At 38.4% G+C, this 27149-nt stretch overlaps 1 protein-coding gene across 1 annotated transcript; it reads left to right on the top strand.

The window, feature by feature from the left end:
* Nucleotides 1–275: 275 nt before the first annotated feature.
* On the top strand, nucleotides 276–25760 carry ADH4 (alcohol dehydrogenase 4 (class II), pi polypeptide). The gene is made up of 9 exons (XM_066384706.1): nucleotides 276–410; nucleotides 2586–2687; nucleotides 4146–4287; nucleotides 5681–5768; nucleotides 8095–8326; nucleotides 11162–11422; nucleotides 21412–21547; nucleotides 22032–22170; nucleotides 24855–25760. Exons 1-9 carry the CDS (start codon nucleotides 393–395, stop codon nucleotides 24877–24879), a joined length of 1143 nt encoding a protein of 380 aa, XP_066240803.1. The 5' UTR covers nucleotides 276–392; the 3' UTR covers nucleotides 24880–25760.
* The last annotated feature ends 1389 nt before the right edge of the window (nucleotides 25761–27149 follow it).

The following is a 27149-nucleotide window of genomic DNA, read 5'->3' as shown; positions in this document are numbered from 1 at the left end:
GGGTTGTGAAGGAGAAGGATATGTACAGGAAGGATTCTGGAGCAGTGGAAATGTCCTTTATAATTATGTATTAATTCATCTGTGTATGCTTAATAATCTTCTGTTGATTATCTTATATATTGCAATAAAACAAGTAAACAAAAGTCTCCAAATAATGGCTGGGAGCAAAGGGTATTTGCAGTCGACCTGCGATAGCACAGATGATGTTGTGAAATATGGACAGAGATGTGAATCACAGCAATAAAAAAGCAAAATGATTGGAGAATAAAAGAGCAGGGGTAGTATTTATTCAAAGACAGTTCAATCCAGGATACAGAGAGAGCATTCTGAATAGAAGTGAGAGAACTTCTTAAATCAGAGAGAAGCTTCCAAGGCGAGTTTCCCAACAAAAAATGGACACCAAGGGTAAAGTAAGCAAATGTACCATTTCTTTATTCTTTTTTTGTTTTGTTTTGCTGTGTACATTTGCTAACAGGAACTTTCTTCAGAAGCTCCAACCTAAGCTACTCTCAGAAGGCATCTATTTAGATAAAAAGCATTCCCCATGCTAGAAATTTACTCTAAAAAATTACTGTGGATTTACTATAATGCTTGCCACAGGGGTATTAAATTCAACATTATTGATAATGGCCGAAAAAAAGAGATTTGGGTAACTATGCTATAACCATAAACTAGAATTTGGATTTGTTAAAAGTAATGTTAGAGAAGAATACAGAAAATATTCAAGGTATATTAATAAATAAAAAAATAGATTACAAAATGTCACATACAATATGATTCCACTTGAAGATAATGAAAGGATTTAACTCATAAAATTACAGGTGATAAAAATCACAGCTGGTTTTGTTCTTATCTGTATTTTGAAACTTCCCATAATTAATATATATTGCATTTCTAAATAAGACTAGTGATATTTTAAAATATTATTCAAAGTTACATAACAAGGATCAAAAATATGTATTCATGTTGTCAAAGACTGGGAAAATTACATCAAAAGCAAAAATAGCAGCATTAGAATAGAGAATTATATATTTGTGTCTTTCTACTTTCTATCAATATCACTTATATTTAAAACTAAAAATATAACATTAAGAAGTGAAATAAAATTTTAATTATAGAATCCTGCTTAATTTACAAAATTAATCTATAGAATACCGCTTAATTTTTTTATACATTTTTACCCAAATTCTTGCAGAGACCAATTTTTATTTAATTTATATTCACTGATAATTTTATGAATTATGTGAGCCTGACTTCTCAAACTTTTATGTGCATATGAATCACCTGGATCTTGTTCAAATGCAGATTCTGATTAAGGGGATTTGGACAGGGCTTGTAGCTCTAACAAGTTCCCTGGTGAGGTCAATAACTTCTGGCCAAGGGAGGTTTGTGAGGAGCAAACATTTGAAAACACATGTATGTTCTAGCAATAAGGACTCAAGTAATTCAGAGCTGATAACAAATCCTTCAATCAACAAACACTTATTGGACACTTATGCTGTCCAAACTCTATAAATTTATCCTCTCTGTTACTGAGGGGGAAAAAATCAAGAAATTATATTAGGGTAAACTTTAATGCATTTGTACTTTTCAAAAATTAAAAGTGCAAACTGGCCCTGGCCAGTTGGCTCAGTGGTAGAGTGTTGGTCCAGTGTGTGGAAGTCCCAGGTTCAATTCCTAGTCAGGGCACACAGGAGAAGTGTCCATCTGCTTCTCCACCCTTCCCCCTTTCCTTTCTATCTCTCTTTTCCCCTCCCACAGCCAAGGCTCTATTGGAGCAAAGTTGACCTATGGGCTGAGGATGGCTCCATGGCCTCTGCCTCAAGCACTAAAATGGCTGGCTCCAGTTGCAACAGAGCTACGGCCCCAGATGGGCAGAGCATCGCCCCCTAGTGAGCTTGCCCGGTGGATCCCAGTCGGGCACATGTGAGAATCTGTCTCTCTGCCTCCTCACTTCTCACTTTAAAAAAAAAACTTTTAAAAATTAAAAAAAAGTGTAACCTGACCGATGGTGGCGCAGTGGATAGAGTATCAATCTGGACCACTGAGTCTCTGGTTCAAAACCCCAAGGTTGCCAGCTTGAGCGTGGGTTTAACAACATGATCCCAGGGTTACCAGCTTGATCCCAAAGGTCGCCAGCTTGACCCCAAAAGCCGCTGACTTGAGCCCAAGGTCACTGGCTTGTGTAAGGGGTGATTGGCTTGGCTGGAGCCCCCCTGCCCCCCATCAAAGCATGTATAAGAGGCAATCAGTGAACAACTAAAGTGACGTAACTATGAGTTGATACTTCTCACACTCTGTCTCTCTCTCTCTTCCTCTCTCTCTAAAATCCATTTAAAAAATTTAAAGTGCAATAACTATAACATAGATCATGACTTCTTATTTGAAGTGAACATTCCAAGCTCCATAACTCCTTTTCATGAAATTATGGTATCAACTGCATTTTAATTTTTTACCATAACATTCTCCCTTTCCTCTCCCTCCATCCCATTTTCCTTCCTTCCCCACCCTCCCCCATCTCATCCTCCCCTCTCCTCTTCTTCACTCCCTTTCATTCTCTCCCTTTTTCCCTCTCTCCCCACCAGGTTATTAAATGTAAAGCAGCCATCGCCTGGGAAGCAAACAAGCCTCTCAGCATAGAAGAAGTTGAGGTAGCTCCCCCCAAAGCACATGAAATTCGAATTCAGGTGAGTGGGGACTTTCCCTGGGCAGGGCCACTAGGCATTAAGTGCAGACTTAGCTTCTGGCAGGTTGAGCCTGTGTGATGTGACCGACATGCCCTGGAGTTTTCAGGATGGTGAAATTACTGTATTTTTAGGTTCAGATATAAAAACAGGCCTTATCTCGAGGAGGGGTAAGTAATTAATTATTTCTCAGTAGTGAGTGATAATGGGCTTAAAATTTAACTATAGTACCTTAACTTTAATCATTAACACATTAGAAATTCACATCAGATTAGAATTAGTTATGTTTTCTTTTTGTTTTCCAGTTGCCGATTATTGGAAAGTGTTATTAAAAGGAGGGTAGAGAATTTGGTTCAAAACAAGAGAGAGGAGAACTGAAGTGCTGCCCTGGACAGCACAGGGTCCTGGGCACCAATGCGAAGGGGAAGGAGGGAGTTAGCCGGGAGAAGAGGCCACACTGAGTGCACAGAGCACAGATGACAAGCTGGGATAATTTCTCCATTTTTCCCAGAGCTGGCTGGCCGGGCTTAGGCTTTTTTTCTCCAGCCACTACTGAAAAGGATTTATACATAAGAATGAATAAGATATCCTCATAAGCAGAATCTTGAAGATTAATAATACAAGGATACAGTAGGAATTAATTTACACAGATTCTTTCCTTGACACCTCACTTTTAACTATAAAATTTTTATTACCTCAGCCTTGGCCAGTTGGCTCAGTGGTAGAGCGGCCTGGCGTGCAGAAGTCCCAGGTTCGATTCCCAGCCAGGGCACACAGGAGAAGCGCCCATCTGCTTCTCCACCCCTCCCCCTCTCCTTCCTCTCTGTCTCTCTCTTCCCCTCCCGCAGCGAGGCTCCATTGGAGCAAAGATAGCCCGGGTGCTGGGGATGGCTCCTTGGCCTCTGTCCCAGGCGCTGGAGTGGCTCTGGTCGCAACAGAGCGACGCCCGGAGGGGCAGAGCATCGCCCCCTGGTGGGCAGAGCATCGCCCCTGATGGGCGTCCCGGGTGGATCCCGGTTGGGCGCATGCGGGAGTCTGTCTGACTGTCTCTCCCCGTTTCCAACTTCGGAAAAATACAAAAAAAAAAATTTTATTACCTCAATTTCATTTCATGTCGTCTCAACAAAATTTGAACAAGACCTAGAAACCTGTGTTCCCTCCATTCCCACCACCTACTCGACTTTAAGTTACCTTTGATTTCTCCTCTCCTGGAGACAGTAACTGCCAGTTATATATATTTCTTTTTACAATTTTTTAATAACAGTAAAAGGCAGAAAACAAAGGTAGAGAAAAAAAAATATATCCTGATATATATTTGGTTTTTTCATAGTATTATTTTTTTACTGAGCTCTAAGAGTGTTGCTAAGTTTTAAGATAATATTGAAATTATCCAAAATTATGTACCTAACAATCTTAATGATATAATTACAGAAACAACTCAAGTATACAATTGCTTTGTAGATCATCGCAACTGCGCTGTGCCATTCTGATGCCCATATTCTCCATCCTAAATTTGTGAATGCCTTTTTCCCTGTGATCCTTGGCCATGAGGCAGCAGGGATTGTGGAAAGTGTTGGGCCGGGTGTGACCAACTTCAAACCAGGTATCTTATTTTCTGATTCCTATTAAGTGGAAATGTCAGGATATTTTAGGGGTAATTTTTGATATATTCCTGGCTTTGCATGCTATAATTCATCTCTGTTTACCATCTTTTCCAAAGCAAAACTGAGAAACACAATCCATCACCGTCTAACGATGAGACAGAATACTTGAAATCAGAATTATCTAATAAAATCTGGGGAATATGATCACTTTATTTACATATAGCACTGAGAAACTGTCCAATGAAGCCAAGCTACAAAGTTAGATTAAACTGAAGCTTCCATGCAGGTACAAATGACAACTCATAACAACTTCCTCTAAAAAAACAGAAAATTAATTGAATATTATAAAGAATTTAAAGAATAAGGTAACTCATTCTATGGGTAAAATGAGAATATTATACATAGTGTATGTCAATGTTAGCTTAAGTGTCTTTTGAAAGTTTGAGGATAAAAATAATATGTAAAAGAAGCATGCCAATGACAAATTATTTACTTCAGATTCCACAACAAATCCACCAAAATACTGAAATATGGGCTATGTAATACCCACTTGTCAAACAGGATGACCATTTTATTCTTTCTTCTTTTAATGAGAATGAGCCAAACCTTGAGGTATATTAGTACCTTTCCATTCCAAACAAGATTATAAGAACCAATCACTCCTGAAAGTTTTGCATCAGCGAAGGAGTCTGGCCAATATAGTCCCAGCTCTGTCACTTACTGGCTGCCTGACCTTAGTTAAAGTACTTTTCTGTAATTCAGATTCCTGTTTTCTAAAGTGAGGACAATAATAGTATGCATCTCAAAGGGTTGTACTGAGAATTAAATGAGACAATACAAACAAGCAGTTAGAATGGTGTCTGGCACATACTAAATGTCGAACAAATGTTCATTATTATTGGCCATTGGTCATGAGAGGATAGAAGCCACTTTTAAATCAAACAAATATAAAGTAGAAAATGTGGAACTTGAAAGTAAAACAAATGATGAAATAGTGATGTTATAATGGTAACTCTCCACATCTAGCCTACCACTGTCTACCTCTCCTAGTATATAAGGATGTTTTCTTCCATACAGGTGTTTAGAAATGAAATAAATCATAGTCGTGATGCAGAGAGCTGCAATGACAGCACAGTTTCAGATAAGACTCTTCACCTTATAGTATCAATACAGATTTGTTGCTTGACTGCCCAGCAGAGAGGGGGGGAAAAGGAAAAGTAATACTTGGGGAAATCAGAATCTTATAGAATAACAAAATGCTACAGCCACCAATACTTTCTGCTGAACATAAAATGTATACTAAAGAATGGTGTTTTCCACTGATTCATCTGGTAGAAATTATTTATAAGTGACATTTATAGGAACCATCCAACATATAGCCTTTCTTTCTAGGTGACAAAGTAATTCCACTCTACGTACCCCATTGTAAAAAATGCAAGTTCTGTCTGAGTGCACGCACAAATTTCTGTGCAAAACTCAGGTAAGCTCTATGCACTGTTAGTAAGAGTATAAACTGGTACAAATATTGTGGGCAGTATATATATGCCTAAAAGAAGTTAAAGAGGTGCATACTTTCTACCCAACAATTCTACTCAGTTGTATACAAGAAACTGTTGCAAAATCACCCAAGGAGACATGTGCTAGAATGTTCATTGCAACACTGTTTATAATAGCAAACAATTATAAACTTCCAGAAATAAACAATTTATAGTTTTAAATTGCACTAGCATTCTGAGTAGTGGGATGCAATCTCACTTTACGCTTCCCCATCCCGCTCCAAAAGTGAATCACCTCTTTATTCAGTGTACATGCTCTCTGCCCGTTAATCCCTTAGTAGCCACCTTGTTATTAGATCCACTATCACTGTATCTCAGTTCAAGTAACCTTTACTTTACCCAGTAATGGCCCCAAAGAGTAACAGTAGTGATGCTGGCAATTCAGATACCCAAAGAGAAGCCATGAAGTGCTTCTTTGTATCTGTGTGTAGGAAAAAAACATAGTGCATGTAGGGTTCCGTGCTATTCAAGGTTTCAGGAACTCACTGCGGGTCTGAGAACATATCCTACAGGGATAAGGGGCAATCACTGTGATCTCACATAAATAATGTTAAGAGAAAGAAGCAAGTTGCTGACAGATATGTTTAGAAGGTGTCACATACAAAAACAATACGATATATTGTTTAAGGTTACATATATATTAATAAAGGTATAAATACATCACTGGAATGATAAATGTCAAATTCACAATAGCAGCTACTTCTACAGAAGACGAGAGAGGAATGCAGGGAGGCACAGTAATTTATTCCAAAGCCACATAGCTATGTCTTGGAGCTAAATTTTTCATCTAGGCAACTAGCTCCAGAGCCCAAAATCTTGATCATTTTATTCTTTACTGAGACTATAGAAGGATCTATTTGTCCTTAATGCTAATTGAAACTAGTTATGGTTCTACTCATATCTTTTACTGTACCACAATTTCCTCACATACGAAATGGGGATAATAATAATGCCTATTTCACAGGGTTGTTGCAGATATTCAAAGAATTAACACATCCTTTTGCAAATCTTTCATAAAATAACAGATTTGAAAAACAATGACCATCAATTCTTTTTGTCATCACAAAAAGTAGATAAGGTATTATGTACCTCCAAATGAAAATGTACACCATCACCTTTGAAGTACTCCTACAAATGTATAAAACCCAAATCAGATCAAGAATTTAAGTTAAATATATATATATACTAGTTTAGAGGAAATTCAGGGATGGAGAAACAACCCTAAGTCTATTATTCAGATTATAGCAATGCAATCAGGAAAATCCAGAATGAGGAAAATTTGACAGGACAAATGACTTGTTTCTTCAAAAAATAAACTGCAAGGAAAAAACAAGAAGGGAGGTAAGAAGTTGTAAGTTAAAAGAGATTTAAGAGACAGATGCAATGTGTGGACATATAAGAATCTTTGTCTTTTAGAGATACATACTGAAATATTTATGATGAACTAGTGAAGTCTAGGATTTCCTTCAAAATGGAGAGTGGGTAGGCGGTGGTATGGGGGGATGGGGGGTAATAGATGAAACAAGGTCAGCCATGAGTTGATAATTGCTAAGCTGAGACATGCTTACATGAAGATCCGTTATGCTATTCTTTCTACTTTTACATATGTTTGAATTTTCCATAATAAAAATTCTTTAAAGAATTTATACAGGTAAAGCCCTTAAAAGAGCTTCTGGCACATAAAATATATTCAATAAAAAGTTTAGTTATCATTATTATCTTTAGAATACTCTTGACCATTATAACTATAATATTATGTATTAGATCACATATTGACTGACCTGTGGTGGCACAGTGGATAAAATGTCAACCTGGAACATTGAGGTCGCTGGTTCGAAACCCTGGGTTTGCCTGGTCTAGGTACATATGGGAGTTGATGCTTCCTGCTCCTCCCCCTTCTCTCTCCCTCCCACTCTATCTAAAATGAAAAAACTCTAAAAAAAGAAAAGAAAGATAGATCACATATTATTTATATTATTTTTATATATTATTTATTTTATATATTATTTATATTATTATATTATATATAATAAATATATAAAATTATATTATTTAAATAATACAGAATTTATTATATTGTATTTTACATTATATATTTATATGTATTTAGGCAAAAGTCCCAGTCATTTTCTAAATTTCTCCATATCGTAAAATTATCATAACATATACATAATTCTTAATTTTTTTTCAGGAAAGTAATTAGGAGTCTATTTACTTTCTCTTTTTTGTACTTTTTTTTTAATTCTCTAGTCCATTCAAAAATCCTATTGTTGATCAAGAACTAATGGAAGACAAAACCAGTAGGTTCACCTGCAAAGGAAAACCAGTTTACCATTTCATGGGGACCAGTACCTTCACTCAGTACACTGTGATATCAGAAACTAATCTTGTCAAAATAGATGATGATGTGAATTTAGAGAAAGTCTGTCTGTTTGGATGTGCATTTTCAACTGGTTACGGAGCTGTAATCAACACTGCCAAGGTAAATGGTTAACCACCAGGTTATACAAAATAGAAGTTATTAAGAGGCGGCATGATATAACAGCTAGAAATACCTTCAAACCCTGGCTCTGTCGTTATCACCTCTGTTCTCCTACCTCTCTATAATAATATCTACTACAAATTACTATAGGAGTAATTTATTTTTTATTATATATGCAAGATATCTGACCCAGTGGCTGGCATATAGTTGGCACCCAGTTCATGGTAACTTCTTTTCCTATCCTAGTATGTTATATTATAGACCATCCATAATTTAAATACAGCCTGCTTAAGTATGTCCCCTAAATACGAATCCTCATCCTGGGACAGCAGACCTAGTCAAGAGACAATACAAACTACAGAGAGCCCCCCGCCATCTCCTTATGGCCACTCCTTTCTCCCTGATGCTGCAGATTCCTCTCCCTAAACTGTTCTAATTCAACTCTGCCTCTTTTCTCATCCTTTTGTGACTCCAACACAGGGCCTCAGATGGCAGCCCTGACAGTGGCAAGATGTGTCCACGGAATTCCATGTTAGAATTTATAAACTTTTCAAAGCTATTTAACTAAGAGAGTAGAGAGATGTTGGTGTCCCTCAAACAATCTCCTTCTCTTTAAATCTCCTTGATGTAAGTCTTCATCCCGACTCCAAATTGCAAACTGCGACTAAAATTGGTCTTTCTGAAAAACTGATCTGAAGATTTCATTCCCCTTTCATTATTCCCCTTTTTCTTCTGTCTGCTACCGTGATTCTCCCCACTTCTCCCTGTCCTGTTCCCACAGGCCTGGCCTCTAGTCACTGTGGCTTCTGGGACTTGCACACCTTGCTCCCATCAACACTGCCTGGAAAGCTCCCCTACTTCTCTACCTCACTATATTTTTGTTACTTTCTGTCAGAAAACTACTCCAGCCTTGTGGCCATGCGTTGGTGCCCTCCTCGTTTTCCCCAAAGTATTCATGTTTATTCCTACCTACTTTCTTATCACTCTATCAAGAAATTTTCCATTATTTCTCCTTGCTATGAGACTAATTGCTCCTTGAAGGCAAGAACTCTCTCTTGTTTATTGCAGTAATTCTGGAGCCTAGATCTGTGCCTAGCACATTGTAGGAATGTGATCATTTTTCAGTGAATGAACAAACAAAGCTGGGTTCATATGCAACCCTTGAAACATCTTGGTGAGGTTTCGTCCTCGGTTTTGCAACAAAAATTCCTTTTGATCAGGATGCCTGTTATTGTTCAGTGTCAAGGAAACAAAGTTAGTCTAATGGAAATAAGAGGCTGATGTAGAAGCCAGAAGAATATCAAGGTAGGACTTTTCATTGAGAATTATATTGGCCAAGCACACAGGAATGCTAGTCTTGGCCATCAGCATATTATCTTCCTCTAAAAAAAATCTCTTGTTCATTCATTGATTCACTCATTCACTCATTAATAAAAATTAAAAATTATATGGGAAGTCAAATGACAACCTAAAGGCTCCTGGAGGAAGGGTATTAGTTGAATGGATTTAACAGCAGATGTGAGCTTGGCAGTCAAGGCACATTCTCCTCTAGATAGCACCAGAGTCTCAGGAAAGAATTATTGCTCTTTGGGTTACACACATCCCCTTTTGTGGACTTCACGCAGACTCTCATCTTCTACTACTATAATCTTTCCTCAGGAATATCAGCACTAGAGATTCAGCAACAATTTTCTTTCCAATCTAGTCGAAGTTATTTAAATTCCCAGGATGTGTTAGGATGTGTTCTTCCTGCTATTGAGGAAGAGCTAAATCACCTCAGGGAATACTCAAAAAGGAAAAGTAAGTCTGATAGGTCCAAGTAGAGGGAAGAGAAGTATCAGTAATTCCAGCCAAGAGGCAAGACCTTTAATAAAGCGACTCAGTACATAAAGTGTCTTCCAGGTGCACCAAGTTCACGCGTTTGATCTCCAGTCAGGGCACCTATGAGAATCAATCATTGAGTATACACTAGATCAGGGGTCCCCAAACTATGGCCCGCGGGCCACATACGGCCCCCTGAGGCCATTTATCTGGCCCCCGCCACACTTCCAGAAGAGGCATCTCTTTCATTGGTGGTCAGTGAGAGGGGCATAGTTCCCATTGAAATACTGGTCAGTTTGTTGATTTAAACTTATTTGTTCTTTATTTTAAATATCGTATTTGTTCCCGTTTTGTTTTTTTACTTTAAAATAAGATATGTGCAGTGTGCATAGGGATTTGTTCATAGTTGTTTTTTTTTTATAGTCTAGCCCTCCAACGGTCTGAGGGACAGTGAACTGGCCCCCTGTGTAAAAAGTTTGGGGACCCCTGCACTAGATGGAACAACCTGGTGGAAGAGCAATTTGATGCTTCTCTCTCTCTCAAATCAATGGGAAAATTAAAAATAAATAAATAAATAAATAAAACCACTCTATAATTATTGGGGACCTCCCACAGAATCACCAGAACCCCTAATTCTTTTTAATTTGCTTATATCTTTTATAGCCAAATTAATCACATTTCAGAGATCTTTGGCAGTATGAAAATGTCCTGTAATCCTTTATAATGTGTGAGCTTTAGAGTTTTGTTCTGAAGACACTAAAGGGTAAAAATAAGAAAAACACAGAAATGGGCTCGTTCCTTATAAATTGATGATCCTACTGGCCCTCAAATGATTCTCCAAATTTAGTCAGTGACTCATTCATTTTCACAATGGTAAGTTTTCCCAAGAGGTTATGTCAGTTAGTCTTATGACAAGTAGTTCTTTATTTATATGTTCCTGCCCTCACCTCACACTGTACCTTTAAAAAAAAATGTGGAACCAGCTGCTTTAAATTATAATTTTCTTCCCTGCAGGTTACTCCAGGTTCTACCTGTGCCATCTTTGGCTTGGGAGGCGTTGGTATTTCTGTTGTAATTGGTTGTAAATTAGCAGGAGCTTCCAGAATCATAGCTATTGATATCAATAGTGAGAAGTTTGCAAAGGCCAAAGCCCTTGGAGCCACTGACTGTCTCAATCCTAGAGATCTACAAAAACCCATTCAGGAGGTCATCATTGAAATGACCAATGGGGGTGTGGATTTTTCATTTGACTGTGCAGGTGGCTCTGAAGTCATGGTATGTATATTTTTACAATAGTATATAACAAATAATATTTATTAACATTAATATATTTACAGTAAAATTATATATTTCTTCATTTTATATTTAATATTAATATATTTATATATATAAATTCTATGTTATATAATAAGCCATGTTTATTAATAATATACAAGATGTGGAGGTGACATCAGAGAAATGGCGGCATGAGAGATAATCCCGATTTCTCCCCTTGAAATTTCAACAAATTCTACAACTATACACAGAGAAAAATGCCAGATGAACCTGAAATATACACACACCAGATAGACAAAAGTAGAATTGCTCAAGAAGGTGGGCCAAACATAGAATTTGCTCACAGAAGAAAATATGCCAGAGGACTGAGTCTTTCTCTTTCCTCACGGACCTGAGGGAGGAAGGCTCTGTTGGTGCAGGCTTTGTCTCAGAGCTGGAGCTGAGCGAAGAGGAGAGTCTGGGGGAAAGGAGCTGAGATAGGGGCAACGACCAAGAACAGGGAGCAGAACTGTTTCCTGGCATCTGCCACACCCGTGATTGCAGATGCTGGGTGATTACAGGCTTACAGGCACTGAGTCACACAAAGTCCATGGCCTGTACCCCAGAACTACATGCGAATAACTTGTTGAGATAAGCCTATAGGACACTGGGGAGCACATGATCTTCCCGCAGAGTTTAGCCTTGTGAGGCCAGATGCACTTGATCTGGGATCTGTGCCCCACCCGCTCTGAAGCTTGGGCAACCAGCTTGCCAGTTTGAGTTTCGTGCACATGTGTGTGGGACGCCCCGATCTACGATCTCTGCCGCAACTGCTCCTGAAGCTTGGGCACTGGCTTGTGGTGCACAGCTCCTGCCCTGCTCAGGACTGCACTTTGAGTGCTTAGAGTGAAAACAGTGGTGGTGGCAGACCCCCCCCTCAGCTGGGTCTCCAGGCTGCTCTCTTCTATGAAAGGCAGGGGTCCCCGGGTACTTGATCGCCTGCTCTGTTGGGATATGGGAGAGGGCCCTGGAGGATCCCTGGTCCACCATTGCTAGAGCCATAAAATTGCAAAGTCCTAACAACAAGCCCCTCCTACCAATGCGACAGACTTGCCTGCATCATTAGACAGCAATAGCAAGGCCTCAGCAGAACTCCACCCAAGAATCTCACAGAAGCCACTCTTGTAGTATAGTGCCCCCTACCAGAAAAAGGAATAATTATCTCTTGTTGGGGTTATTAACACTACCACTCACAAATGCCACCAAGAAAAAAGAAATCAAATATAGATATACAAGTCAGAGACGTAGCTCAGATAGATGATGAAAAATCTCCAGAAATAAATCTCAATCACAGGGAAACCTTGGAATTTAATGATGGAGAATTCAAAATTGAAGCTCTAAAAATACTCAATAAGATAGAGAAAACACTGAAAGGCAATTTAGTGAGCTCAAAAAACAACTTAATGAACAAAAAGAGTATTTCACCAAGAAAACTAAAACTATAAAAGAACAAAACAAAGATGAAAAACTCAATACACAAACTGAAAATTGAGGTAACAGGCTTAGCCAAAAGAACAGGCCAGATAAAGGAGAGAATCAGTGACATTGAAGACAAGCAACAGGAGATACTACAGAGAGAAGAAGAGAGAGACTCATGAATTTAAAAAAAATGAGAAAGCCCTAAAAGACTTGTCTGACTCCATCAGGAAGAGCAATATAAGAATAATGGAGTATATTAGAAGAAGAGAGGGAAAAGGTAATGGAGAACATATTGAAACAAATAATCGATGAGAACTTCCCAAGCCTGTAGAAAGAGCTAGAGCCTCAAATCCAAGAAGCAAAGAGAATGCCGAATTACCTCAACCCAAACTCCAAGGTACATCATAATGAAATTATCACAAATCAATGACAAAGAAAGAATCCTAAAGGCAGCTAGGCAGAAGAAGAATATAACATATAAAGGAAGGCCAATTAGGCTATCATCAGATTTCTCAGCAGAAACTCTACAAGCCAGAAAAGAGTCGACCCCAACATTCAAAGTATTGAAAGAGAGGAACTACCAGCCAAGAATACTATATCCATCAAAGCTATCCTTCAAATATGAAGGGAAAACAAAAACATTTAGAGACACACAGAAGATGAGGGAATTTATCACCAGAAAACCCCCACTTCATGAAATACTAAAGGGTGTTATCTGACCAAATACAAAGAATAAAACAAAACTAAACTACAAGTTAAAATTTTAAGAAAACCACAATAAAAACAAAAATAATCTGTGACAACAAATACATAAAAGGGGAGAGGATAAAGATCAGCAGTAGCAAAGGAGGATAGAGTGCAGAAGCACTCATGAGATAATGGACTCTAAGAAATATGATAATTTTTCTTTTAATAACGAATGGTAACCACCACTGAAAATGCCACTACTGAAATGTATAGCTTAAAAAAAGAAGAAACAGAAGATAGAAGTATAGAATACCACCAAAGAAAAACAAATGACAGAAGAACAAAAAAGAAGAAACAAATAAGACACAAAGCCATCAGAAAGCAGTATATAAAATGGCAATAGGAAATCCTCAAGTGTCAATAATTACACTAAATGTAAATGGATGAACTCATCAATAAAAAGGCACAGAGTAACAGATTGGATCAAGAAGCAAAACCCAACAGTATGCTGCCTTCAAGAGATACATTTAAGCTACAAGGATAAAAATAGATTCAAAGTGAAAGGTTGTAAAATGATTCTCCAATCAAATAATATCCAAAGAAAAGCAGGTGTAGCCATATTCATATCTGACAATGCTGTCTACAAAACAACAAAGGTAACCAGAGATAAAGATGGTCATTTCATAATGATAAAGGGGACATTGTATCAAGAAAACATAACACTTCTTAATATATATGCACTAAACCAAGGAGCACCAAAGTATATAAGACATCTACTAACTGATTTAAAAATAAAAACCAACAAAAATACAATCATACTTGGAGACTTTAATACACCACTGATGGCTCTAGATTGTTCATCCAAACAGAAAGTTAATAAAGAATTATTGGCCTTAAATAGAACACTAGAACAAATGGACATAATAGACATCTACAGGAAATTTCATCACAAAACGTCAGAGTATAAATTTTTTCCCAGTGAACATGGAACATTCTCAAGAATAGACCACATGCTGGGCCACAAAACTAACATCAACAAATTCAGAAAATCTGAAATTATACCAAGCATATTCTCTGATCATAAGGCTTTGAAACTAGAATTCAAATGCAAAAAAGAAGTAAACACACCCACAAAAATGTGGAAATTAAGCAACATACTTCTAAAAAATGACTCGGACAAAGAAGAAATAAAAGCAGATATCAAAAGATATATACAGACAAAGGAAAATGACAACACAACATATCAGAATCTCTGTGATACAGTGAAAGCAGTAATAAGAGGGAAGTTTATATCATTACAGACTTATATAAAATAACAAGAGAGAGCCCAAGTAAACAACTTAACTACACATCTTAAGGAACTAGAAAAAGAAGAACAAAGGCAACCAAAAACCAGCAGAAGAAAGAAAATAATAAAAATTGGAGCAGAAATAAATGAAATAGAGAACAGAAAAACTATAGAAAAAATTAATACAACAAAGAGCTAGTTCTTTGGAAAGATCAATAAATCAACCAGCCTCTGGCAAGACTCACTAAGGAAAAAAGAGAAGGACTCATATAAACAAAATCCAAAATGAAAGAGGAGAAATTACCACAGATATTATAGATATACAAAGGATTATTGCAGAATACTACGAAAAATTATACACCACCAAATTCAACAATCTAGAAGAAATAGATAAACTCCTAGAACAATACAATCTTCTAGACTGAATCACAAAGAAATAGAAAGCCTAAATAGACTGATAAGCAGGGAGGAAATAGAAACAACTATCAAAGAAACCCCAAAAATAAAAGTCTGGGGTCAGATGACTATACTAGTGAATTCTACCAAACATTCAAAGAAGATTTGGTTTCTATCATTCTCAGAGTCTTCCAAAAAATTGAAGAAGAAACACTACTTTTGAACACATTTTATGAGGCCAACACAACCCTCACACTAAAACCTGATAAGGACAACACAAAAAAAGAAAACTACAAACCAATATCTCTAATGAATACAGATGCAAAAATCCTAAACAAAATATTAGCAAATCAAATACAATAACATATCAAGAGAAGAATTCATCATGATGAAGTGAGATTCATCCCAGAAACGCCAAGGATGGTTCAACATATATAAAACAATTAATGTAATAAACCATATCAACAAAACAAAAATTGTACGATTTTATCAATAGATACAGAAAAGGCATTCGATAAAATACAACATCCTTTTATGTTTAAAACATTCAATAAAATGGGTATAGGCAACGCCTGTGTTTTGGTCATTCGACCCCCGCCGGGGTCATGACCCACAGGTTGAGAACCACTGTCCTAAGGAAAAAAAACAAAGCTGGAGGCATTGCAATACCTGACTTCAAACTATAGTACAGAGCCACAATAATCAAAATAGCATGGTACTGGCAGAAAAATAGACACACAGAATAGAATACCAATGGAACAGAATAGAGAACCCAGAAATAAAACCACATATATATGGGCAAATCATCTTTGATAAAAGAACCAAAAACATACAATGGAAAAAAAGAAAGCCTCTTTAATAAATGGTGCTGGGAAAATTGGAAAGCCACATGCAAAACAATGAAACTTGACTACAGTTTGTCTCCTGGCACAAAAATTAATTCAAATTGGATCAAAGACCTAAATAAATAATAAATTACACAGAAGAAAACATAGGTACTAAACTCATGGATCTTGGCAGTAGAGAACACTTTATGAATTTGAGCCCAAAGGCAAGGGAAGTAAAGGCAAAGATAAATAAATGGGACTACAACAAACTAAGAAGCTTCCGCACAGCAAAAGAAACTGTCAACAAAACAAATAGCCAACTAAATGAACGATGTTATTTTCAAACAAAAGCTCAGATAAGGGTCTAATATCCAAAATATATAAAGAACTCACAAAACTCAGCAACAAACAAGCAAACAATCCAATAAAAAAAATGGCAAGAGGATATGAACAGACACTTCTCCCAAGAAGAAGTACAAATGGGCCCTGGCCGGTTGGCTCAGTGATAAAGCATTGGCCTGGTGCTTGGAAGTTCTGGGTTTGATTCCCAGTCAGGGCACACAGAGAAGCGCCCATCTGCTTCTCCACCCTTCCCCTTCTCCTTTCTCTCTATCTCTCTCTTCCTCTCCCACAGCCAAGGCTCCAATGGAGCAAAGTTGGCCCAGGCACTGAGGACAGCTCCATGGCCTCCACTGCAGGCACTAGAATGGCTCTGGCTGCAACGGACCAATGCCCCAGATGGGCAGAGCATCACACCCTGGTGGGCATGCCAGGTGGATCCCGGTTGGGTGCATGCGGGAGTCTGTCTGACTGCCTCCCCACTTCTAACTTCAGAAAAATACAAAAAAGAAAAAAAAATACAAATGACCAACAGATACATGAAAAAATGTTCATCTTCACTAACTGTTAGAGAAATGCTAATCAAAACTACAATGATATATCACCTTACATCAATTAAATTAGCTATTATCAACAAGACAGATAATTACAAGTGCTGGAGAGGCTGTGGAGAAAAAGGAACCATCATTTACTGTTGGTAGGAATGTAAATTAATACAACCATTATGGAAGAAAGTATGATGGTTCCTCAAAAAATTAAAAATAGAACACCATATGACCCAACAATCTCTCTATTAGGTATATACACACAAAACTTAAAAACATGGGTACATAAAGACACATGCACCCCCATGTTCATTGCAACATTGTTCATGGTGGCCAAGACATGGAAACAGTCAAAATGTTCTTCAATAGAAGATTGGATAAAGAAGATGTGGTATATATATCCAATGGAATATTACTCAGCCATAAGAAATGATGACAGTATCATTGACAACAAATGGGTGGACCTTGATAACATTATACTGACTGAAATAAGTAAATCAGAAAAAGCCAAAAACTGTATAATTCCATACATAGGTGGGACACAAAATTGAGACTCATGGACATAGATAAAAGTGCAGTGGTTACCAGAGGGAGGGAAAGAGAGGAGAAGGAGGGGATGGGGTTAAGGGGAGGGGCTTAAAGAGAAACAAAATATAGGGTGGCAGAAGATGATTTGACTTTGGGTGATGGGTATACAGCATAATAGACTGTCCAAATGATGTGGAGATGTTTTCTCTAAATCTATATACTCTGATTGACCAATGTCACCCTGTTAAATTTAATTGTCTATATTAATTTAAAAAATAAAAAATAATAATAATATATAAGATGTTATATAATAATTTAATTACTACTTAATCTATTAGTAAATACTACTGATTACTACTTAATATTAATGTTATTCTTCCACATGAAACTCAGAGGAAATTTAGAAACAAAAATTTTTCAAGAATTGTACCTGGAGAAGTGAGCAAAATAATAAGAAAAGGCAGATTTAAAGAAGAGATATGATCAGTGTCACCCTAACAGCCTGACGTCCCCACTCCCATCCAACAATAGAGCAGGGAGAGGTCAGCAACATACACACAATCCAGTTCTGTCCATCAGACCTCAATAAATGGGTCCAAAAATTAAGTCCAAATTATATATTTCAAATATCAATATATTAAATACACACACACTGCAAAATTAAAGAGTAAATCCTTTCCTCCTAAATACTAGTTTTGTCTCATTTGGATTTCTTCTCCTCCCTCCGCCCCACTAAGCCCCGAGTGTTATTGTTCTGCTGCAGCGGCGCAGGGACAGCAAACCGTGCAGGCAACAGACTGAGAGGTTAACCCAGGGGTCGGGAACCTGTGGCTCGCGAGCCAGATGTGGCTCTTTTGATGGCTGCATCTGGCTCACATACAAATCTTTAATAAAAATAATAATAATGTTAACAATATAAAACACTCTCAAAAAATAAAAAAATAAAACACTCTCATGTATTACAATCCATTCATTTCCTACTGCTCATGTTCATGGTTGCGGGTGGCTGGAGCCAATCACAGCTGTCCTCCAGGACAACACCAAATTTTTATTGGTTAATGAATAACGTACACGGGTTGTTGTGAGGTCAGGAAGTAAACTTCCCTCCTTTTAATCAAGTAGTCAGCTAGCTAATTGCAGAAACCATTTTGATGAAGAAGATGGCTAAAAGAAAAAAAGATGAGGAGTATCGTACTTTTCAGCAGGAATGGACAAAGGAATTAGCCTTTGTAGAGAGAGCAGGTTCTGCAGTGTGTCTAATATGCAATGATGAAATTGCATCGATAAAATGGTCAAATATAAAGCGGCACTTCGACACACGCCATACTACATTTCATCAAAATATCCAGTGGGGAATAGCAGGAAGAAAGCATGTCAAGAGCTACTGTGTAGAGTGCAAGCTAGTCAGCAGCAACTCTGTGTTTGGACCTAACAAGGTGACTGAAATTCAGCTAGCCTTGCTGGTGCTTTAGCAATTGTGAGAAACGGAAAGCCATTCACAGATGGGGAGCGTGCCAAAACATTCATGCTTGTTGTTGCCAAAGAAGTTTTTGACGACTTTTCAGATAAAGACAAGATAATCAAATGAATAAAAGACATGCCTCTGTCGGCAAGAACTGTTCACGACCGTACCATCATGATGGCAAATCAAATTGAGGCAACACAAGTGAAGGACATAAATGCAGCACCATTCTTTTCTCTCGCTTTGGATGAGTCCACAGACATAAGCCATTTATCCCAGTTCAGCGTGATTGCAAGGTATGCTGTCGGTGACACACTATATGAGAAAAGTCTTGCTGTTTTGCCTATGAAAGAGACAATAAGATGGGAGGATTTATTCAAGTCTTTCACTGAGTTTGCTAAAGAAAAAATCTACTGATGGATAAACTTATTTTGGTGTGTACTGATGGTACTCCATGCATGGTGGGGAAAACAGGATTTGTAGTGCTTCTTCGTGAACATGAAAAGAGACCCATCCTAAGTTTTCACTGCATCCTACATCAGGAGGCGCTTTGTGCTCAGATGTGTGGCGAGCAGCTTGATGAGGTGATGTTGCTGGTCATTCAGGTGGTCAACTTTATTGTTGCCTGAGCTTTAAATGATTGCCAGTTTAAAACACTGCTGAATGAAGTTGGGAATAATTCTCCTGGTCTGCTTCTGCACAGCAATGTGCATTGGTTGTCAAGAGGGAAGGTGCTCAGCCATTTTGCGGCTTGTCTGAGTGAAATCCAGACTTTTCTTGAAATGAAAGATGTCGAGCATCCTGAGTTAGCTAACACTGAGTGGCTCCTGAAGTTCTACTATCTTGTGGACATGACTGAACATCTGAACCAGCTCAATGTGAAAATGTAAGGCATTGGAAATACAGTCTTATCCCTTCAACAAGCAGTGTTTGCATTTGAAAACAAGCTGGAACTCTTCATCGCCAACATTGAAACAGGTCGTTTACTACACTTTGAAAAACTGGGAGAGTTTAAAGATGCATGCACAGCAAGTGACTCTGCTCAACATCTTGATCTCCAGCAGCTAGCGGGCTTCACATCTAATCTCCTGCAGTCATTCAAAGCGCGCCTTGGAGAATTTCATGTGTACACTCGACTTTTTAAGTTCATCACCCATCCACATAAATCTGCAGTGGACAGCGCCGACCTGAGTTACAAGCTATTTTGAGCTATAAGCTATTGACCTGAAGGCCTCAGACATGTGGGTGAATAAGTTCAAGTCACTGAATGAAATTTGGAAAGACTTGCACAACAGCAAGCAGAGTTGGCAAGCAAACACAAGTGGGGAGAAATGAAAAAACTTCAACCCACGGACCAGCTGATTGTCAAAACTTGGAACGGGCTTCCCGTTACATACCACACACTGCAGCATGTGAGTATTACTGTACTGACAATGTTTGGCTCTACATATGCATGTGAGCAGTCTTTCTCACATCTAAAGAATGTTAAGACCAACATACGATCATGTTTCACGGGTGGAAGTCTCAACGCCTGCATGAAGCTTAACCTCACCACGTATCAACCAGACTACAAAGCCATCAGCAAAACCATGCAGCACCAGAAGTTGCATTAATGGTAAGAAGTACTTTATTCATCATTGGTTAGCAATAGCATAACAACATTATTAAAAAGAATTCAGAGACTTATTGTACTTTAAAAGTGTTAGTCTTACATAAAATGCACACATTTACTTGTATTTAGTGTTAAACATATTGTATGGCTCTCATGGAATTACATTTTAAAATATGTAGCGTTCATGGCTCTCTCAGCCAAAAGGGTTCCCAACCCCTGAGCTAGAAGTAGTCACATAACTTCACTTAACTGCAAGAGAGCTTTAAAAAAAATGTAGGGAGGCAGAGGAAATTTTTCATTAGCAGCAGCCAGTGTCATTTTAACTATTTTTCCCTCTATTTTAAATAAAATTTCTTTTCATTAATTCTACAGAGACCTACTAAGTTTATAGTATATGCCTCATTCTAGACTTTAGTGAATAATCATCTTCTCTTCATGACTTTAAAGATTCTGATTTTATGTCCCTAAAATTGCAAACATCTTAGTATATACCCATGGTAAATACTCAAAAGCTTGTTGACTAGAGTTTATAATATCTTTTATAGATCTTTCTGAACTTCATGTATGTGTATTTTTCTTGGTATACAATGATATACATTCTAGGTTCAGCAAAACTATGGTATTAAATAGTATGTTCTGTTTCTTTTTAGATGAAGCTCAAAATTTTATTGAATGTTGAAACAAAGTTTCAAGACTCGATCTATAACACTATGGTCTCATTAGCTTGACTCCCATTATCTTATATGCAGAGTTGTAGAAATTTTCCCTAAAACACAATACATGTGGATGCTGAAGACATGTTCTACTTTCCTATTTACTCAGCAAGTCCTTTTTGTTGACCCTCCAGAAAGCAGCCCTGGACTGCACAACAGTAGGTTGGGGATCGTGTACTCTCATTGGAGTAGCCATTGGTGACCCAGGATTGACTATTGATCCACTGGAGATATTAATGGGCCGTACTATCAATGGAACAATATTTGGTGGTCAGTTTTTATTTCTTTTTATTTTTTCCATAGTACTACTCAAATTCTCAAATTGAAGATTATTGAAAGGAAAGAAAAATAACTGGTTTAAATACTGAGTGCCTAGAATACATCTAAAGACTACATAAAAGCTATTCTATTAATTACTTGAAAGTAAACAAAGTTTGGATAGAAGGGTAACTACAATTTGCCAACTGAAGTTCAATTTGCAGTAAAGTGAACCAGCATAGAAGAACAGAAGGCAAACTTGGACCAAATATAGATGATTTTTTATTTAAAAATAAAAGCTAATCTTGAATTTTTTCCATGAAGAAAAATTTTTAAGTAGATAAAAGTATAGAAAATTAAAGATGGGTGGAGGTTTAATCTATTTGGAGCAAGCCAAATCTGACCATATAATTTCATTTTTTCAACAAACACTTGATTACACTAGCTATTTGTGTCTAGCACCATGTCTTTATTTGGACTTTTGGCCAAATTACAGGTTGGAAAGGTAAAGATTCTATCCCAAAGCTGATTACTGATTTCAAGAATAAGAAATTCAACCTGGATGCATTGGTGACCCATACTCTACCTTTTAACAAAATCAATGAGGCATTTGACCTGATGTACCAAGGAAAAAGGTAAATTACCAAACAGATGGGTAAGTGGTTTGAAAAACCTTTATGATGATTCTATTATTATTTGATGTTAAAAATAATCAGCCTGACCAGGCAGTGGCACAGTACATACAGTGTTGAACAGGGATGCTGAGGACCCAGGTTTGAAAGCTCAGGGTCACTGGCTGAGCATAGGCTCATCTGGCTTGAGCAAAGGCTCACCACCTTGAGTGCGGGGTCGCTGGCATGAGCATGGGAATGTAGACATGACCCCATGGTCACTGGCTTGAGCCCAAAGGTCGCTGGCTTGAGCAAGGGGTTACTGGCTCGGCTGGAGCCCCCCTTTCAAGGCACGTATGTGAAAACAATGAGTTGATGCTTCTCATCTCTTTTCCTTCCTGTCTGTCTGTCCCAATCTCTCTCTCTCTCTCTCTCTCTCTCTCTCTCTCTCTCACACACACACACACACACACACACACACACACACACAAAGAACAACAAAGAAAACTAATCAGTTTCTTTTCTAACATTTTCCACATCATCAGACATACTAGAGGTGCTTAAAAATGTTGGGGGGAAATAAAAAACACTTTCTACTTCCTACTCTGCTTCCATAATGTACACTGCCATCACTGTTACAACATAGAGTGGTGGTATAAATTGACACATTTTCTTTTCACAAACAATCATTAATTCAGGGGGCCTGCTCGCTAGGTAGAAAGGTTTCTACAGAATAACCTCAGGTCCCTATGGCACAACATAGCCTGGGCTCTAGAATCATTCTGTTCTGCAATTTGACAAAGAATGCACACCGCAGGCCCTTCTTTATCAGAATTAGGAGAACTCTACAGAGATGTGAGCCGTAAGCGGCAGATACTTAAAAGATGGCCCAACTCTCTCGTTCTCTTGCTTTGTCATAGGTCTCCTGTAAGATACATCCAATTCACAATTTTAGCTCTGTTGTACTCCCTGGGCATGAACCCTGAGAACTAATTTATAGAAATATCCCAACTGCGGGATCCCTAGCAATTGGGGAATGAGTAAGACTAGGATCAGCGATTTTGTTTACAATGATCAAGCGCAGCCTTGATCAACAGAAGCAAAGAGCAAAACACTGAGAACAATGTTGCACAGAGGAGACACAGGACAGACAAGCAAGGTAAAGAGAAGACATTACAAAAGAGAGGAGAGCAGGGGGAAACCTAAAGTTGCATGACAGGAGTTTGAAGCGGAGAAGCAATGTCACAGAAGAAGCAAATAGGTCCATGCTGTGAGGACCCAGGCTACTTCCTGGGGAAGAAACCTGAGAAAATGTTCCTAATGACATGAACTCCCTAATTTGAAACATCTTAGTTACAACATATCAAAAATAAGTTCAATAAAGAGAAAAGAAATAGGTATTATTTTTAAAGCTATGCTGTGAAACTTAGTGTATAAGCCCCTCAATATCTTGCACAATCTCAAACTCCCTGTATTCCTCCAGTTAGGAGCCGGGTTGGGTTTGGGGCCTCGGACCCTGGCGCTCATGACTCCTCCACCAGTACTCATTTCCCCCTGGGTTCTCAGTCACACAACATACCCAACAAGGAATGCTAAGTGGCAGCCAAACGGAAAGTGTTGCATTGCTTTATTAATAACTGGCCAAGTCTCCCATAGTCATTTACAAGAGGCCTGGTGATCCCTGGTGGCACGGAGACCCAGGGAAAACACCTGGACGAGGCCTCCTCCTCCCTCTGGCCCACTGAGAAGACTCCTGGAGGGCCCACACAGATGGAAACACGGCACAGGGAGGACGGGCCTTCCCAGATGTGCTTACCGTGTGGGGACGGAAACACAGCCGAGACGGGCTGCTGCTGTGCAGAGTCCATAGAAGCAGGGCAGTCCGAGAGAGGAGGCGGGCTACCACAATCGACTGGCCCATTCTGGTCAGCGGCCCACTGGATGTGAAGAGGGCAGTAAACACACTATACGCTGTCCAGAAATGTGTAGTCGAACTGGGCACCTGAAACCTGTATAATCATATAACTAGTGTCACCCCAATAAAATCAATTTAAAAAAACTTTTTTAAGTACTAAAATAAAAAGTACAGGGACCCTGACTCATGGTGAGGAGAGGACACAGAGGTTCTCCTTCCCCAGAGAGGTGTAGATTCCAGGCCCTGCATGAAGAAGACATCTGTGCATGGCAACCTGCTAATGCCAGAGATCCCACAGCTCCAGCAGGAAGGTCTGAGAGAAGGCATCTGTACTTGAGGCTTATCTCCCATTTTGCTACTACATGTTAAAGAACTTTTTCAGGAGTAGGAAGATTTGGGTTCTATGAAAGTAGCATCCCAACACACCAACCACCTCCTCTTTTATGCCCAATTTGCCCTCGGCTACAGGAGAGCCAAGAGCAGTGACTTCTGCGAGGCGAAAACCTCACTACAACACTGGCATGCTCTCCTCTCCACAGCACCACTAAGCAGCAGAGTCCTCCACCGGGAGTAACAGGGTCCCTAGTCTCCCCCCACCCCCAGCTTATTGGCGTTATATATAAAGTATTAGTAATGCCATGAGTGGAAGAGGATAATGAGATCAAAGAAAGTAGGCTTACCAAAGTGTGTATCTAAAAGAAAAATTAAATCAAATCCTGAAATGAAAAAAACAACAATTATTTGTGAGTTTAGATGAAAATTATACTGATTTTTAAAAAATAATTATTAACAGCTTGCGCACCGTTCTGACCTTCTGAAGAAGCCAGGAGTGATTTAGAAGACTATGTGACTGATCCTGAACCTGTCTGGTTAATTGATAATCTGATACGATGAACCAAGGATCACCCTGAATTTAAGCAAATATTTACAGTTAACACCACATCAAATATCTATAAAGATGATAGCTTTTGTAATAAAATACATTAATATTTCCTGTGTTAAATAACTATGATAGCCTGACCTGCGGTGGCGTAGTGGGATAAAGCGTCGACCTGGAACGCTGAGGTCGCCTGTTCAATACCCTGGGCTTGCCTGGTCAAGGCACATATGGGAGTTGATGCTTCCTGCTCCTCCCCTTTCTCTCTCTCTCTCTCTCTTTCTCTCTCTCCTCTCTGAAAATTGAATAAATAAAATCTTTTTAAAAAAATAACTATGATAACCGATGTGCTTATGAAAAGAATTATATGATGTTGGGAATTGTTTTAAAACTAGTTCTGGAGAAGTAAGAGTGAGGAATGAAGGAATAATTTTTAAAACTACATACATTGACTATGTGTTCACAATTATTTAGGTTGGGTGATAAATCTACAGGACTTTAATATATTGTTCTACTTTTGTATAAGTTTAAAAAAGTACCATAATAAAAAATTTTACAAGGAAAAAAGCATATACATGAACAAAAGATACATGTATCTTTAAACTACACGTCATATATAATGCTGTTATGTAATTTCTGAGTTTCATTGAGCTATGAGCTGCTCTTCTATAATAAACTGCTAAAAAGCTTCTAAGTAATTTTTAAACATTTGTTCATTTCTTTTTCTTATCCCTACTTTACCTCTGTGAACTATAATCATAAGTAGTTAGATATCAGAAGCTATATGAATTATGTGAAATTAGAGATTTTTAAAAAGAAAAACCACATGTATACTCTCAAATTTTTATCTTTATTAGATAATTGCCCTTTTCATCTTTGATAGTTTTTACAACAAATAATTTTTAGAGCTTTACAGAGCTTAATGACCTGTAATTTGCACTAAGTAATCTATTTTCTATAGTCAGCTAAAAGTGAGAAAAAAAGCTATGTACTTGTGTTAAAGTAATGTAAGCAAAAGATTTAATTACAGGACTTAACAGATAAGATTTATATGAAAAACAAAATGAGAGTTTTTAAACTATTACACTCAGAGATGTTACATGAATAGTTTAAGAATATGACAGACAATAATTTGGATCAGAGTAACAAAGACTAGTTCTCAGCTTAGCATAATATCTGAAACCTGACAGTTTTTTAAAAAATGTTTACCACATATTGACCGCTGAGAGAGACTAAACTTCTTTAAAGCTTTGGCTGAGGAGGGTAGTGATAGAGTAGGTAGTTAGATAGACATGAGCAGAGTAGGAACAATAGGCCAGGTACAGAAGGTCACGAGAGCAGAAAGCCCCAGGAGCCTAGCAGCAGGCTAAAGTGGGCTAGGACACTGCCTCCAGGTGACCTCTCCTCCCCTAACATATCTTGGTCATTCAGTTTAGACACCCTGACTTTTCATATTGCCAGTCATGGGGTTTGGATTCTCCCCTGACCTTTCCATGACATGTCACTAGTCATGTGGTCGACCTCCTTAGAGGAGAACAAGGGGGCCAGAGAATAGCCTCATATGGCTCCCATACAAGCCCTTCCATGACCACTCCCTTAAGTATTAAGCCCACAGGGCAATGAGGTTCTGGCCCTCATTAAATAATCTTAGGAACAAAGCCTTTGGGTCTGTTGATCACAGAGACAGAGTTTGGGTCAAACTGGAGATAACATCCAGGCCTCACTTGTGTTTGAGCTCCAGGCCTAGAAAAGCGCAAGGCCAGGTGAGGCAACACCATGGCTGACATCAGGACCAGCTTCAATGAATAATGACCATAGGTCAATCAGTGGAGAACACAACTTAAGGGGACATACCTGGAAAGCTGATGAATATTCTGTTGAGATCTTCCCCTGAGACCTCCAGATAAAAGCCCTTATGATGAAGGACCCACTGTGGCACTCTCTCTCTCTCTCCCTTTCTCTCTCTCTCTCCCATGCCCACTTCTTTACTCCCTGTTTCCTTCCTCAAGAAACCTACCTTTGTTTTCTTTCTCCTAAGCTCCAAGGGCCCTTCTTTTGCCTCTGTAACTTGTTTGCTGAGCCCACGCTGCTCAGCTGGCTCACTACCTCCTGGTTCATGTCTTCTACCTCTGTGACTTTTTAAATAAACTTGTGCGTATATTGGAGTCTTGACTCTGATCTTTTTCTTAGCCAGAACTCAAAGATTGAGGT

The sequence above is a fragment of the Saccopteryx leptura genome, chromosome 5 (genome assembly GCF_036850995.1).
Source record: "Saccopteryx leptura isolate mSacLep1 chromosome 5, mSacLep1_pri_phased_curated, whole genome shotgun sequence".
Taxonomy (NCBI): Eukaryota; Metazoa; Chordata; class Mammalia; order Chiroptera; family Emballonuridae; genus Saccopteryx; species Saccopteryx leptura.
The sequence above is the reverse complement of the archived record's forward strand: the minus strand, read 5'-3'. Positions and strand labels throughout refer to the sequence as shown.